The sequence below is a fragment of the Cervus canadensis genome, chromosome 23, assembly GCF_019320065.1.
Source record: "Cervus canadensis isolate Bull #8, Minnesota chromosome 23, ASM1932006v1, whole genome shotgun sequence".
Classification (NCBI taxonomy): Eukaryota; Metazoa; Chordata; class Mammalia; order Artiodactyla; family Cervidae; genus Cervus; species Cervus canadensis.
Window position 1 is genome coordinate 19,000,160 of NC_057408.1, and position 17,875 is coordinate 19,018,034.

The following is a 17,875-nucleotide window of genomic DNA, read 5'->3' on the forward strand; positions in this document are numbered from 1 at the left end:
GAGTTGGTGATGGACAGGGAGGCCTGGCGTGCTGCGATTCATGGGGTTGCAGAGAGTTGGACACGACTGAGCAACTGAACTGAACTGAACTGAATAAAGTACAGAAGCAAATGTAAAAAGAAAAAAACGCATAAAATTTTTAATATGCATCAACATAGGCCTTATTGCTTCCATATTTATCATAAAGCGAAAAATTTTGGTCAAAGTTTTAGTTTTAGAGCATTTCACTTTCTTTCTTTCAAGAAAGAAAAGAAATCTAGTTATGAGACAATTGGTTGCGTTAATTACAGTGCGTGCGTGCTAAGTCAGTTCAGTCATGTCCGACTCTTTGTGACCCTATGGACTGTAGCCCGCCAGGCTTCTCTGTCCTTGGGATTCTCCAGGCAAGAATACTGGGGCGGGCTGCCATGTCCTCTTTCAGGGAATCTCTTCAACCCAGGGATTGAACCCGAGTCTCCTGAGTCTCCTGCACTGGCAGGCGTATTCTTTACCACTAGCGCCACCTGATACTACAATTAAGCAGTTTTTAATTTTCCTTTTTAAGCATTCCTGCCTATAATAGTCTTATTCCTATAATCACATGAAAGCCACTGATATATTTTATTGTCTCCTGTCATCACAGGAGAAAATAATATGATAGAGTTCTCAGCCCATAGAATAGAATGAATTCTATTTGAATTGCATATTTTCTTATTCATCCAACTATTGAAATCTTTGAAAGTGAAAGTCATTTACATTGAATGCTCTTTGATGTAATAAGACTTACATTTCCAAATATAGTCTCTAAGCTAAAAATATTCCCGGGAACAAACAAAGCAATATTGCATCTAATCTGAAAGTAACATGTCTTTAGATGTGAAAGAATCCTTTACCCTTAGGAATAAGCAGAGGTCAGTCCAAAGCATCACTTACCAATGAGGCCTTGCTAGGGGCTAGTTACCCAAAATGGTAAGTAAGACCTGTTTGTTCTGGGCGTAGGAAGAGGGTTCTGTGGTTGCATGGCTGGAAGAAACAGAATCGCACTCAGTTTACAAAAGTGCCTGAGGATGCTAACAGATTAATAACACAGCCTGTGTCTCCAGGAGAGAGGGTGTCAATTTCAGGTGCGCGCAAAGTTTTAGAATTTGCTTGATTTTTGTTTTGTCTTTTGTTTTTAATCCTGGACCCATTTTTTTTTATCCTGGACCCAATTTTTTATCCTGGACCCATTTTTCAGGGTGTAACACTCACAGCCAGCATCCTGGCAAACATACTTTGGCAAACTCAGCCATGAACAAACAACACAGGCTTCTGAAAATGCAAGAGTTTCTGGCAATTTGACCACAGTAAGTGGCTTTCTGGGCATTACAAGCTCCGCGTCCCCAGCCTCCCATCATCACATCCACGTGCCCGATGCAAGCAACATAAGAGCACCCAGAGCAAGCCAGCCTTGTGAAGAGCTCCCTAGCTGGACCTGAGCCCAGGATCTTGGCGAGGAAGCCGAGGAAAGCCTGTGATCACACCCAGAGACGTGGTTTTGGCTCAGATGAAGCTGTTCTCCTAGAGTCTGCGCCTCTGGTGGGCACCACAGGCGAGCCCTCACTCACACCTGCCTCACGACCCTCCCTGAGTGTGGACCTGGTACCTGAGCGCTTCACGGGAATCCATCTACACCAGGGGTCAGCAAGCATTTTTGCAGAGCCAAACGGTGCACGGTTTCAGCTTCGCAGGGCCCAGCTCTCTGTGACTCGGCTCAACCCTGCCACGTGGCCCGAGGCATCAGAGAGCACGGGCACAGGCCAGGCTCCAGTAACCCCGGCTGAGGGACACTGAGACTGCATTCATATCATTCCCGTGCTCACAAGAGACTCTTCTTCTGGCTAAGTGTTCTGGGCAGTTCTCCCGAGGACTGCAGACACGGCCAAGTTCTCCCCGAGCTCAGAGCAGCTGCCCATCGGATGCTCTTTGCTCTCAGGGGGACTGAGCCCACAGCCTGCTTTATGCAACACAGGGAACGCCAATTACAGAGGCACCTTTCTAACTGCCTTTAATTGTCATAAGTAATGTTTGCCAACAGTGGGCGATTGTGCCCAGCAAACCCCTCCCATCCTATGTACAGGAGGTATTCAGAGCTGCTCTCAGAGCAGCTGTTGATATTCAGTCGTTCAGTCTCCTCAGACTCTGCGACCCCAGGGACTGCATCATGCCAGGCCTCCCTGTCCTTCATCATCTCCTGGAGCCTGCTCACCCTCATCCAACCATCCCATCCTCTGCCTCCTCCTCCTCCTCCTGCCCTCAATCTTTCCCAGCATCAGGGTCTTTTCCCATGAGTCAGCTCTTCACATCAGGTGGCCAAAGTTTTGGAGCTTCAGCTTCAGCATCAGTCCTCCCAATGATATTCAGGGCTGACTTCCTTTTGGATGGACTGGTTCAATCTCCTTGCAGTCCAAGGGACTCTCAAGAGTCTTCTCCAACACCACAATTCAAAACAATCAATTCTTCGGCGCTCAACTTTCTTTATGATCCAACTCTCACATCCATACATGCCTCAGAGCATACGGGCCTCTTTATCTTTGTTTTGTGTTCACTTTACTTCGCAGATACACAGTCAGTGATGACCCGACCCAGATGTTTATCTGCGCACTGAAGCTCATCTGCCTGGACAGGACGCTTCTGCGCTTCTGGTCTAGATATGCTGTTTGGGGTGGTTTTCAAACTACCCCCGCCTTATAGTGTTTCATGAATGTATTTGTTCAACTTCCTAAGGTCTTTTTCTTTGTGATTTATTTCCTGAGGTTGAAATGAAAAATGAAAAGCAGCATTTTCAGAGAGAGAAAAATGATACTTCTTACCTATCACCACTTATTTTTAAAAAGTGGACTCTAAAGAGCCACAAAGACAGGACTAGAGAACAGCGTTCTGCACCTACTGCCAAGAAGACATTCAGTAAGGACAGGACACACAATTTTTTTTTTAACCCCAGAAAATTAAAACACTCTAAAAATCTGCTGGGGAAAAATTGACACTTTGCTCACAAATACTTTTGTAATTGGGTTTCACTTGGGTTATTGTATTATTGTCCATAAATCAGAGCTGATATGTGACAACAGGCAAAAATCCCGAGGAATATTGGACACAGGAAAGTAATACCCAAAGCAGCTGTGAAAACTTGAAATGGAAAAAAGAATCTATAAACTATATTAGAATTTCACAATTATGCAAACTAACATGTCCAAGCAGGTTTGGCCACCGTTTGTTTGCATTTTTACTTAGTTTTTACTCATAAATTAATCAGGTGGGTGTGTGCCTTATGGGTACAAGCAATAAGTTCTTAAATGAGTAAGGGAATGATTTAAAAAATACAGATACTTGCCAGAGGTGATATTAAATTAACAAAACAACAAAATCTAATAATCCTGAGTGCCACAAGGAGGCCATTTGGAAGCCCAGGTACAGCTCATTGCCTTGGTAAAAATCAGGTCTTTCCTTGTGTCTTGGACCATCAAATAAAGATTACAGGTTATTGTGGCTTGCCTGGTGTTTCAGTGGTAAAGAATCCGCCTGCCAATGTAGGAGACATGGGTTTAATCCCTCGTCCTGGAAGATCCCACATGCCTTAGATCAACTAAGCCCATGCACCCCAACTACTGAGGCTGTGCTCTAGAGCCTGTGGGCCTCAACTCCTGAAGTCCGCACCCCCGAGAGTCTGTGGTCCGCGACATGGGAGGCTGTGCTCCGCAACATGGGAGGCTGTGGTCCGAGACACGGGAGGCTGTGGTCCGAGACATGGGAGGCTGTGCTCCCCTACACAGGAGGCTGTGCTCCGCGACACGGGAGGCCACGGCACTGAGAGGCCATCGGACCACGACTAGAGAGCTGCCCCTGCTTGCCCCAACTACAGAAAGGCTCTCAAAGACTCGCCACAGCCAAATATAATAATAATTAACTAATTTTTAAAAAGATTACATGTTATTAAAGCAAAATTAAATGTTAAAGTACTTTTTTCAACAATAATACAGCAATACCCAGGGCACCCCTATTCTGAGAATTACGGTGTGGTTGCCGTGAAGCCCCCAGTGTTGAAGCTGGAGAGAAGCTTGGGGATACCCTTCTTTAAGTGAAGCCCACAGCCACCCTGTGTCCAGCCCCGTTGCAGGGGAGCCGGGCACAGGAGGGACCAACGGCCCTGCCCTCCCACCGCCCAGCACTCTCCTTCCATCTGGATCCCCAGGGAGGACCAGGGAAGACCAGGACCGTGAGAGCAGCGACTTCTCTGGACTCCCAGGAACAAGACGGCACTTTAGCTGTGGCCCAGGTTCCAGACACAGGAAGCTGTTACAGAACCATCTGCCCATCAGGATTTTCTAAACAATACTTGGCTCCAGCCTCTGGCAGAGAACTGGATTCTTGAGCAGTAAAATGAGTTGAGCAAAACTGGTCATGCTGCCCCTGCAGATGGGGAGGAGGGAGGAGGTCCTCCCGCTCACTCTGTTCCCGTCCCCCCTCTGCACCTCTCTGCAGTCAGCCATTTGTCCTGCCCTGCAGTTCCTGGGAACTGTAGCTCTCACTGCCAGGACACCCCATACACATGCCCTGGGCGAGGCTGTGGGTGGAGAGCCGGAGCCGCGGACCTGTCTGGTCAGGGACAGAAGGCATCCCATCAGCCAGCCACCTTGGGGGGCTCACTGCAACAAGAGCAGATTCTGGAGCATTTAAGACTACCTGCAGAAAGTTCCCAGAACTAGGTGGTGAAGGAAATCTAGTTAGAAAATCAGAAAAGGAGGAAAAGAAGAGAGGGAGAGAGAACCTAAGAACTGATGCTTTTGAACTGTGGTGCTAGAGAAGACTCTTGAGAGTCCCTTGGACTGCAAGGAGATCAAATCAGTCAATCCTAAAGGAAATCAACCTTGAATATTCGTTGGAAGAACTGATGCTGAAGCTGAAACTCCAATACTTTAGCCACATGATGTGAAGAACCAAGTCACTGGGAAAGACCCAATGCTTGGAAAGATTGAGGGCAGGAGGAGAAGGGGACGACAGAGGATGAGATGTTTGGATGGCATCACCAACTCAATGGACATGTGTTTGAGTAAATTCTGGGAGATAGTGAAGGACAGGGAGACCTGGGGTGCTGCAGACCACGGGGTCACAAAAAGTCAGACAGGACTGAGAGACTGAACAACAACAATCCTCTCTGAAAGGGTGCAGATGGCTTCAGAATTTCAGTTGAAGACAGAATCCTGATTCTTGATATTACACATCTTCCCAGGTGATGCAGCCCTGGGTATCTACAGAGACCATGGAGGATGGCAACATGCCTCCATCCCTTCCATCAGATGGTCTCTGCATCACGAGGCAAAATCTGTTTGCTGCAATGAATGAAAGCCAGCAGACATTACACTGCTCATCAATATAGCTGTTTTTAGGTGGTAAGTGTTCCTCAGGAACTGGAGGGACATCAGATGCCTATTAGCTTTTGGTAGAATTTCAAAATTCCAACTTTTTATGTGAGGCTAGTTATTTTACAGGAAAAATGAGGAATTCACTATCAGAATGGACTCTCAACCCAGAAATTCTCCTTTCTAAGCTGTCCAATGTACCCGATTTAATGCAATATACTACACTGCAAATAACTGAAAATACTTAAATAATTCATCTGAAAACTAAGATTACCTGGTCGAAGAGGTTTAAATGACATCCCAGCTCTACTCATGGTTTTGGTTACATGAAAATAAAAGCCAATGTTTCAACAATGAAGAATTAATTGAAGGTGAATATGCTGTCAATTTGGAAAGTAATTTTTCCTTCCACTAGTTCGATCCCTGGGTCAGGAAGAGCCTCTGGAGAAGGGAATGGCAACCCCACTCCAGTATTCTTGCCTGGAGAATCCCGTGGATGGAGGAGCCTGGCGGGCTACAGTCCAAAAGAGTTGGACTTGACTGAGCGACTAAACAGCAACAGGAGCAGTAGACTCTGGTAAACTGACTTTCATCCAAAAAAGTTCTATGGAAAAACCAGGGAGAACAGAGCAACCCTTGTTGTGTCAATAGTTGTAAACCTATGTATACCTAGACAATTTTTTTAACTCCTGAGCTCAATTTCCTTCATCTTAAAACAAGAAAGGCTTTAGCAAGATGATCCCTGAAGTCTTATCTTGTCTAATCTTTCATGATTTTTCCCAACATTTTCTCATTTTTTTTATTTCTTCAAGGGAATCATATCTACAATGAGCATCATCTGATGTGAAAATAGAAAGGGTCTCATTTCTGTTGTCATGAAAAACATGCCATGGAACATTTTTATATTTCAGAAAAAGTTTTTGATTGAAAGGCTTGGGTGGAGGCTTTCAGTTTCACCAAAAGCAAGGCTATTTGGATATCGCTGGAGCAATTTCAAGGGAAATTGGTTCATGGCGACAGCTCTTCCCCCAGGGTCCTTCACCAGGTCAGGGACCTGCAATGATCAGGCTTGTGTTCTGGAGAGCACAGATGCTCCAGCTCTGCACATCACTGAGCTAGACCAGCTCAACTTATCACACAGGAAGTGATGATGGGAGAGTGGTCATTTTTGTCCCTATTTTTTAGAAATACATCTTCAGCTTAGTCATACTGTGTAATTAATGGGTTATATTAGCATCATACACAACAGTGAATGAGCCCCACAAAACTTCAAAGTTTTCAAGAATTACTTTGCAGGTCATCACCCAAGGCTTCCCTGGTGGCTCAGACAGTTTAAAAAAAAAAAAAAATCTGCCTACAATGTGGGAGACCTAGGTTCAATCCCGGGGTTGGGAAGATCTCTTGGAGAAGGGAATGGCTACCCACTCCAGTACTCTTGCCTGGAGAATTCATTGGACAGAGGAGTTGAGTGGGCTACAGTGCATAGGGTCACAATGAGTCAGATACAACTGAGCAACTAACAGAACACAACTGGAAGAGGGAAATTCACACAAATTCAAACGTTTGCTGATTTGATTTAAAAAATCTTTCCAAACACTCTACTTGGAATTAGAAAATTCAATTAACCTTACAAAAAAGCACCCTCAAGGGCCAAAGTAGACCAGAAGTAAATGACTTCATTTTAATCAGTTCTTAGGGCTGTGAGTGGACGTGGTGAGATTGTCCAGACGCTTGCCAGACCCTGCAGCACCAACCACCTGCTTCTTGGAGGGCGCTGTGTGTGTTCGCTCACATGCCAGTCTCTATCACGAGGATATACACCAGGGGTCTACTTTCCTTCATCTCTTTCATGCCCATCACTGCTCCTGGCACATGGTGTGTCCAAAACACTGTCCAAAACAGATAAATGAAGGGAACGCATTAGAAAACACTGCAGAGGGAATGACATAGAGGTTGTGCCAAGAATGTTTTTCTTGTTGCAAAGAAACGGAATTGCAGCTGTGACATTCTCCTGAGTACACAGGGGAGTCTGGTGGGCATGACGGCTAAAAAGCTGCTCTCCAGTTGAAGAGGTGCCCCGTGGGCTGGAGTATCCCAGGCATTCACAGTCACAGCACATAGTCAGGGATCACATTCAGGTTCCCAATCATTTCTGTCTGTTCTCAAGGATTCCTCCTCCTCCAGGGAGGCCACTGAGAGGAAAGGACACAAATAATTAAGTATTTGGAGAGTTGGTGAAGTCAAACAAATGCATACAAAAGGTTAACTGGAATTCAAAACCATTTCTAAATGCCTAACATGGCATTCCCTCCATGAGACTGAAGTCCCAACAAAGGGGACACAGTTGAACTAAGATCACAGGAGACGTTTGACAAAGAGGCAGGGTCCCTAGATTTGTTACTTACCCTGACTAATCAGAATTTCATAATATTTTTCTCTTCATCCAAACCTTCATTCTCCAAATAGTATGACCTGATTGTACACAGTAGATTTGGGCGATCTCAATGTGGAAAACAGTATGGAGTTTCTTCAGAAAACTAAAAACAAGATCCAGCAATCCCACTACTGGACATATATCCAGTGTGGGGTATGTGTGTGTGTGTGGTGTGTGTGTGTGTGTGTGTGGTGTGTGATTGAAGCGTGCAGAGCTGGACAGTGAGGGGAAGTGTGTTGCCCCTGTGAACACTTACTGAGCCCCATGAAATTGCAAAGATCAAGAAGACAGGTTTCTGGGAGGGGGGATCAGGATGGGGAACACATGTAAATCCATGGCTGATTCATGTCAATGTATGGCAAAAACCACTACAATATTGTAAAGTAATTAGCCTCCTACTAATAAAAATAAATGGGGGGAAAAAAAAGAAGACAGGTTTCTATCCTAAAAGAATTCAGACGTGAATTACAGGTTTCCTACCCCAGGGTGTATAGACTTCAGCACAACTGTGATGAAGATGTTGACGGGGACCATAACTACCACTTGAAGCATTTACCACTGACAACACACTCTGTAATGTCCTCTGGCCCCTGTGACCCTCATGACCTCCCCCAGAGAGCAACTTCGTGGTCCAGTCTGCATCGTGCTGTGCCACCTGTCTTGCAGAAGCCGGTCAAGTGGACGCTGTGCGCGTTGGAACGTCCAGGTCGGCAGGACTGAAGGCCAGCCCAGCCTCATGCTCTGCTCTTACTGTGCAGATATTAAATGAGACCACGGGTGAACGTCAGAATAAAGTCAGAGACGGAGGAGACCTTGAATGTGCACTTGGCACGATGAAATGTTATGAACCACATGTGCAAGGCTTCTGACTTGTTTTGAAATCATTTTTTCAAAAATAGCTAAAAATGTCTAGTGACAATCAAGGAAAGAACAAAACAAGGAAAAGAACATTAAGCAAACAAAAACCTGGATGAGTTTCTATGGTCTTTCCCTGCAGAATGTCCTTCACAGGAAATTGCATTTTAAGATCTTCTCAGGCAGAAAGACCCCTTTTGCAAAGCGCAGGGCTTTGTTGGGGTGGAAAACGGGTGTTACTCTAAGGACAATGTCCACCTGTGGTGAGTTCCTGCCGGGGTCGTGTGCCCACCCACCCTTCCGGGCGGCAGAGCTGTCCACCTCTTTCTGGCTTGACGCCGGGCACCTGCGGGGCCAGCTCTTCCCCGTTACCTCCTCCCTGTGAATCCCCAGCTCAGAGCATCCACTCCTGCCACTTTCCCCTCTGTGTTCCACCCATGCCTGCTGGGACCCCATCCTGCCCCCTCCTCTTGTTTGTAGAAAAACTTTAGTGTCTGAGGCCTTCCCTGAGTTCCAAAGAGCAAATTTAATCAAGTAAGAAAATGTAGAAATAAAGGAAAGCAGCCAAGCAAGATAAAGTAATAATAGTTTATCCCAAAAACAAAGCCAAGGGCCTTTAGTTCCTCCTCAAGGGCTATAGACATTATCCTGAGCCATGCCCTTGAGCTGCTTTGTAGACAGTAAAACCCGCAGCAGGTGGAAAAGATAACTGCCTGCTGACCACCAGCACGTGGCCCTAGACCGGCTGGAACCAGAGGGTTGATGACAGATTCTGGACACGTTACCCTGTTACCTCCCCATCAATCAGGGGATCGTGTGTGAGCTGATCTGCCACCCTGCAACCAAACAACCCTCACTTGGCCTTTAGAACCCTTCAGTCAAGGCCAGCAGGGAGTTCAGATCTCTTGAACATGTGTTGCCCACTTTTCTTGCTTGGTGACTTGTAATAAATACTATGTGTGCATGCTAAGTCACTTCAGTCGTGTCAGACTCTTTTCGACCCCATGGACTGTAGCCCGACAGGCTCCTCTGACCATGGGATTCTCCAGGCAATAATACTGGAGTGGGTCGCCATGCCCTCCTCCAGGGGATCTTCCCAACCCAGGAATGGAATCCGAGTCTCTTAAGTCTCCTCCATTGACAGGTGGGTTCTTTACCACTAGTGCCACCTGGGAAGCCCAATAAATACTATTCTTTTCTTAATAACAATCTGGTGTCACTAGACTGGCTCTACTGTTTGTTGGGACCCAAGTTTGGTTCAGCAACACACTGAACCTCTTTCAGAAAGAATGGTCAGAATTAATCATGTCACACCTCTAGAATTTGGAAAAAGCTAGAAGATGGGTTCTCTTTGAGAGGCTTCAGAGAGAAATGCCACCCTACTGACACTTTGATTTTAGTCCAGTGAAAGCTGTGTAGGGCTTCTGACCTACAGAACAGTAAGATTATATACCTACATGGCTTAAGCTGCTAAATACTTGGAAATGTGATATATCAGCAAGTGAATTCTAATACACATGTGTGTGTAGGCTGCCAACGTTGTTTCTAGCAAATAGAAAGGAGGTGTGGAGGATTGGGAACAGTGTCTCCTCAATGCAGTGAACATGGGACCCAGAAAACGGAGGCATTTTGAAAGCTGAACTTGGAAACAGCAGTGTGACAAACTGTAATTCAGCCTCACTGAGAAATATGTTAACAGTGTCACGTTGTCATCGTCTATTCTTTTTCTGAGTTGGATTTTTTCACTCCCCGCTGAAGCTACTCTTACTAATCCCACTGACACAGTCCTCAGCAGAGCTGGGTTTTATGTAACTTCTTTGCGCCGCAAGTGGGAGTTTTCTCTCCACCTTTTAGAAGCCGTTTTATCTATGACCTTTTCCTACGATCCTCCACATGGCCTGACCCTCTCTTTACAAAGGTCCCACGGGGCCGCCTCCTCCTGGCCTGCCCTCCACGGGGTGGCCTCACTGAGATTTACCGTTGATCTTCCGGGTCTCTTGTCAAACCCGCCACTGATGACTCCCGAGTCCAGGTCCCTACCCAGACCCTCCCCCTGAGCTCCGGCCTGTGCTTGTCAGCAGGCAGCCTGCAGGGATCAGAAGCACTTTCACACTAATACTAGGACGGACTCTGCCTTTCTCAGTGTACTGACGTGTGTGATGATGGAATGCCAGGATGGCAGGTGAAACCACAGGCTCCCAGCACCAGTAATGCCCATGACATCCAGCCCCACTGAGGCCACCAGGCAGATGGAACGTAACACAAGGCCACTCCCCTCACTATAGTATATATATCTATGCATGCATTTTTTTACAAACATGGTTATTTGGGTTAAAACATGCAATGAGTTAATTACTATTATTTTAATAAACTGATATAGATATTTAAATTTTTCTGTTTTAATTTCCAATGCTGTAAATATGGACAGATACAATCCACAGAATGAAAAGCTCTCTGGGTACTCACCGAGGTGAGAGACCTGCTCAAGGTCACATCCACGCTGCCCTGATGCATTGCAGGCTGCCCAGTGGTCCAGTTATTTGTCAGCACATTAGAGCTGTTCATGAAGCCTGGAAATCCCCTGCTTGCATGTGTTTCCTTCATCACACAATCATGCCTTCAGCATCCCCTAAATGAACTATTGGACTGCAAGGAGATCAAACCATTCAATCCTAAAGGAAATAAATCCTAGATATTCATTGGAAGGACTGATGCTGAAGCTGAAACTCCAATACTTTGGCTACCTGATGCGAAGAGCTGACTCATTGGAAAAGACCTTGATGCTGAGAAGGGTTGAGGGCAGAAGGAAAAGTGGGCGACAGAGGATGAGATAGATGGATGACATCATCGGCTCAATGGACATGAGTTTAAGTAAACTCTGGGAGATGGTGAAGGACAGGGAAGACTGGCGTGCTGCAGTCCAAGGGGTCACAAAGAGTCAGACGCCACGCAGCAACTGAGCAACAACCTGGTGAGTTACACACAAATGCTGTTCAAAACTGCGTTAACTGAATGGTAAAGATCAATATCTGTGTTTGGACCACAAACTATGATTGATTAACGTAATATAATCTTTCTGACCTAATAATTAAGAAACACTTTCCAGTAAAAGAGACAAACGACAATACATTATACATTCAGTACAAATCACTGCAGCATATTTTTTTGTTTGGCAATTATTCAAATGGTGTAACTTAAGACAATGAATCCTTCATCTGCCAATATTCTATATCTAGAGTGTAGTCTCTCTAGAAACAAATTCTTAGAATTTTATTCATTTTCTTTCCACTTCTCTGAATAAGGTAATTTCTTAAGAGACACTCTTCAAGAATTATGTCTGGGTAAGAGACTATGATCTGCATGCTGTGATTAAGTAGGGTTTCAGAGGATAGAGTGGCCTTTGTTGTGTGTGAATGCCCTAATTTCAAGAGCGTACAAGCATCTCTTCTCACAGCCAGCCCCAAACAGTCAAATATGCTCAAACTGCATGCCACATAATAGTATCAAAGACAAGAGCAGCTTCAAGTGCGCTAGTTTAAGTTTCTTAAATGAGAACTTTACAACTTGATACTATAATCCTTGGGGCTTCCCTAGTGTTCAGACAGTAAAGAATCTGCCTGCAGCATAGGAGACTTGGGTTCGAACCATGAATCGAGACGATCCCCTGGAGGAGACCATCGCAACGTACTCCAGTATTTCTTCCTTGAGAATCTCCAGGACAGAGGAGCCTGGTGAGCCCCTTCCACATGGTCACAAAGAGTGGGACACGACTGAGCGGCTCACACTTTCACACCTTCACTGTACTCCCAGTGGCAGAAGGCAAGCACCCCCACAGGACTATCTGTGAACACAGCGCCTCCGGCCTGTCCCTCACAAAGGCAGGATCATGAGTCTCAGAGAGGCAGTTCATTTGGTAGACGCACTACATTTCTGAACAAGAGGGAGGGACCCAGGCTGAAAAGGCCTCAGAAACGCCATATCCTCCTCACCGCCGCTGTGCACCCCATGGCCATGCTTACTGATGGGCCAGGAAGACAGAAAGGGGCGTCACCACCCCGAATCCATCCAAAACCTACCAACGACACGAGAGGTTGTAGGTGTTAAGGGTGGGTCTGCAGGCAGAGACTCCCTTCTCCCTCACCCCATCAACACCCCTGAGTGTGCTGGGTGAGCAGAGATGGTTCTGAACTCCCCCAGGTGCTGCGCTGGCCCTCAAGCCTGGGGACACAGGGTGGATGGGCAGGCAGACTGCATCAGGAGCCACTGCAAGGGGGTGAGTGTGAAACTGGGAGGAGAGACTCTCATCATCAAGGGGATGCTGCCCTCCCCCTCCCAGATTAATCTGTTGAAACCTAATCCACGGTGTGATGGTGCTTGGAGGTGGGCGGTGATTGGGTCGTGAAGGTAGAGCTTTGGGGAAAGGGATCAGCCTCTGGTAAAGGAGGCTCCAGAGAGTCTCCCCCGCTGCCACGTGAAGGCACAGCAAGAAGACGGCTGCTTATGGATCTACAGGCTATCTCTAGCACAGGAGACTTTTCACATTTTTAAGTGATTTTTTTTTTTACTGTATCATTGAACATCACCTATACCTGTTCAGTCACTCAGTCGTGTCTGACTCTTTGCTGACCCATGGACTATAGCCCACCTGGCTCCTCTGTCCATGGAATTTTCCAGGCAAGAGTACTGGAGTGAGATGCCATTTCCTTCTCCAGGGTATCTTCCTGACCCAGAGATCAGACCCATGCCTACTCTGTTTCCTGCATTGCAGGCAGATTCTTTACTGCTGAGCCACTGGGGAATTCACAAATAATATGCATAGTATGATCCAATTTTTCTAAAACTCTTTCTCCCTCCCTCCATCCCTTTTGTCTTTAGAGAGAGGTCTAGACTGATATTCAGATGTTGGCAATGGCTCCTTTTTGATAATAAAATTTTGGATGAATGCTTTCTCTCTTCTAATTTCTTGTAGCAATTTTGTGACATTTTTATAAAAACAGTAGACATGTATTCTTTTTTAAAATAGAGAAAGAGGAAAGGAAGCAGGAGGAGAAGGAGGAAGAGAAGGGATGAGGAAGGGAAACCTCTGTGAATACAGGTACCAAATTTTCACTGATGTGATCCATTCATACTTCACATGACAGCTCCCAACGTGAATGAGACTAATTTAATGCAATAACTTGGCACTGTGTCCCTATATGTAGATAAATACTTTACAAAATGCTGCAATTAAGCTTTATTGAAACTAGCATACTCATAGATAAGAACACTTTGAGGAACAAATTTTATTTTCACTTTAAGAAAAGTGATCCAAATCATAGATTCCAGCTAGATTTCATGCAGAACACAAAGGTAGGGTGATTCAGGGTGACTACATTTGCTACAAAGTAAGTTAACATCACCTCTTAACTTGAGGTGGTCGGCTTTGCAAGTTTATTCATACTATGTGTATATATAATATTCATGCTAAATTTATAGGTGGTGAGACAAATTTTAGAGAAACAAACTTTAGAGAAGAGTTGTAACATCATTTGGTATAAGAAGATCCTTGGTTGGCATTATTTATATAGCAGAGTTTAAACAATCACATTGGTAAAATAAAAATACAATATACATAGATTTTCTTCCTCATCCATATTATTAAGTTATCAGGTGATACTTAATTAAAAAATTTTAAACACAGTATAAGTTACATTTATCTCTTAGAGATAATAATGCAGTTAAAAATTAACAACCACACAGACAGACATGCACACATTTAAAGAGTGAGTTCAAAAATTCACATGTAATGAGTTTTGAACCCTGTATTTATCTGTCTATAGTACAGGGGAACAACATGAAAGTACAGGTGCTCCTTTCCACCAAGTTATTTTATTTCATTCTCTAGAAGAAAAATGATAACCTCTGATACTCCTACACATAAGTTAATAAACTCCTTCACACTCCTGAAAGCTGACACATTTTCTGTAGCTGTGGTCATGTAAGAATTGAACAGATATTTTATGAACTTGTTCAATGTAGGCAATAAAATCCAAATGATTAGGTCCCACAGAAGCAGCTTTGTTTGTTTTTTTCCACAGAACCACAGAAATTTAGACGTGTATCAGCCTGATGGCTCACAACACCTTTGGGCACCTGGGAATATTAAAAAAAAAATGCCTAGGCTCCACCTCTAAAACCATTAAATCAGACGGTAGTTCTGAAAATGTGGTCCCTAGACCAGCAGCATCAATGTTAGCAAAGAGCTTTGTAGACGCTTAAACTGGGGATCAACGTGTAAATCCAGGCGATCAGAGGCTCAGTGACATTTGGGAACCGCTGTTCAAAGCTGAGGGCAGAGCATCAGGATTCTCTGGATCTCCCCCGCTCACTCAAATAAGCCGTCAGTCTGGGGTTTTATTCTGTGTTTGTAGCTCTGACAAATGACTCTTTGTGACCCCCATGGACTGTAGCCCGTCAGGTTCCTCTGTCCTTGGGATTCTCCAGGCCAGAATACTGGAGACGGTAGCCATTCCCTTCTTCAGGGGATCTTCCTGACCCAGGGATCAAACCCAGGTTTCCGGCATTGCAGGTGGATTCTTCACCCTTTGGACCACCAGGGAAGACCTGGGACTCATTCAACCAAATTTTTCTTTGACATGAGGGCACCAAAGACAGCGTTTCCAAGCAGACAGCAATTTACCAGCAGAATTCAACCAAATCTCAAGTCCCATAACAGCCATCATCTTTTCTAGAACACTTCACAACTCTCTTCCTGACTTGGGCAGAGGTCAGGTGAGAAAGTGAAAGATGTCGTCACTGATATTCAAGGGATCTTTACATTTCTACCCCCCATTGTCAGATCTTCAATCGTTATAAGATACATGGCAGTAAACCATGATTCTTGGAAAACCAACATATGGAAAGTAACACTGATGTATCCCTTCCCAGCTCATAAATATTCCTGAATTATAATCAGATTTTGAGAGAAGTATGAAGTTTCACTCTTTATCCACCCTAGACCTATTTGACTTCCCTGGTGGCTCAGAAGGTAAAGCGTCTGCCTGCAATGTGGGAGACCCGGGTTCAATCCCTGGGTCGGGAAGATCCCCTGGAGAAGGAAATGGCAACCCACTCCAGTACTCTTGCCTGGAAAATCCCACAGATGGAGGAGCCTGGCAGGCTACAGTCCATGGGGTCACAAAGAGTCAGAAACAACTGAGCAACTTCATTTTTACTTTCACTTTCAGACCTATTTTGAAAACATCAAAAACCCAGACATGTGCTCGTTCACTAAGTGTCTTCTAGCACAGTATCTCTATGAGGCCCCCGAGGCTGCGAAGATAACAGCACAGGATGCCTACGACACCCCTGGCCTCATTTCATGTTCACTGACCTGAGCTACAGCACTGACATTGATTTTTAGCTACATCCACACACCAGCAATGGTCTGTTTAGAAGAAAAAGGACACTTCCATTTGAAACAATATTTTCTCATAGTCAAAGCTTGGTGACCCTGACAAAGTGTACCCAAACCACATGCTTATTCGTTTTCCCCTTCAACAAGATGAGGAGATTTCCACTGGAAATCAACATGATCCCCACCTACTTCTTTCTTGGATCTTTGCTGTTTCTAAATGGAGATCTCGTTTAACTGGACTTCCCTGATGAGGACGAAGAATCTGCCTGCAATGCAGGAGACACAGGTGACATGGGTTTTATCCCTGGGTTAGGAAGAGCCTCTGGAGAAGGAAATGGCAACCCACTCCAGTATTCTTGCCTGGGAACTCCACAGGGGAGCCATGGGGGTCACAAAGAGTCAGACATGACTGAGTGACTAAGTCCAACAATAACACCCTACAATGCTGAAGGACAAGACACCTGTTTACATTCTGGTCGTTCTGTGTCCCAAAGTCCCAGCCAGGCTCCATCTTCACTCACAACGGATTGGGAAGTTCTAGTCCGAGGATGGTGGGATATCCTCAGACAGTTGGATGCACTTGGCCGCTGCAGCGGGTCAGGGGAGCAGGAGCCTGATGGAACGAGCCCAGGGGACCCGCTGCAGCCTAGGGCAGACAGCAGGAGTCCTCCCACCGTCCACTGAGTCAGAGCCTCTCGGGCGTGACCAGGGCCACTCCCAGGAGAGGAACTTATTTGGGGGCAGCCCCCAAAGAGGGCCCCCAGGCGGACCATGCCTGCAGACCTGCTCGCTGCCTTTGGTTCCAAGCAGAAATCGCTCACTCGTGCTCCCTAGAAAAGTGATGTGCTCTCCCTGCGTGCATTTCCGACAGTTTGCTGTTAAAGGGAGGAGTGTTGGCAAGGGAACCAGGAAGGAATCATCAGACCAACAACAACAACAAAAGTGAAGATGGGGGTAGGGCCCAGGCCACACGTGAACCCCTCAGAGATGACCAAATTGAGACCGTCCCGAGAACAGAAATGATGGGTGACTTTAAGGAAACAGCAGGGAGAACGAGAAAGGACACGTCAGAGCTGCAGAATCAGGGAATGACATTGTCGTCAGACAGCCGACCTAGACTCGGGGCAGGGGATGGTCCCTGCGTGAGCGTTCTCCGGTTTCCACTGAAGCTTTGTGTGGCGAGCGGAACGCAGAAGAAAGCAGAGCCCCTCCGGCCACACTGGGAGGGGGCCGGGGGCTGCTCCCCAGACGCCCCCCGACTCCCGCGCTCGGCCGGGAGGGCGGGACTCCCCAGGGCTGGAGGAGCGGGCTCCGCGGCCAACACTGGACGCGGCACGCTTTTCTGGAGTCTGCCGCTTACGCCCAGGCGTGACAAGCCCCAGGCTTCCTTTGCCGGTCAGCCCCGCCGGTGCCCCTCACCACCCAGACTCAAACTGTCCCCTCCAGGCTTGCCATCACTGCCTCCGCGGGCCCGGAGGTCGGCCCTCCACTGGCTCTGCTGCTGAAGGAGTGACGGACACGCTCAGAGGGCTGAGCTCACTCTCCACCAGCGCCAGCCAGGACTCCCGCATTGCGACCCACCGCAAGGCCAGTCAGCATGATAGCCCCAAACAAGCCAGCTGAAGGGAGAAAACAAGCCTAATGGATCCACAGTGGTCCTCAGAACACATAACGAGTTCTCGTTTCAATAGGCAACACCCCAGAAATCTTCACTATGAACAAAGCTAGTGGATGTCATGGAATTCCAGTTGAGCTATTTCAAATCCTGAAAGATGATGCTGTGAAAGTGGTGCACTCAATATGCCAGCAAAT

At 46.2% G+C, this 17,875-nt stretch overlaps 1 protein-coding gene across 1 annotated transcript in view; it reads right to left on the reverse strand.

The window, feature by feature from the left end:
- Positions 1-7,176: 7,176 nt before the first annotated feature.
- GALR1 (galanin receptor 1) overlaps positions 7,177-17,875 on the reverse strand; it is a 28,903-nt gene continuing 18,204 nt past the window's right edge. The window contains exon 2 of the mRNA XM_043444115.1: positions 7,177-7,267. Coding sequence (XP_043300050.1) covers positions 7,235-7,267 — 33 coding nt within the window. The 3' untranslated portion in view covers positions 7,177-7,234. The remainder of the gene's footprint in view (positions 7,268-17,875) is intronic.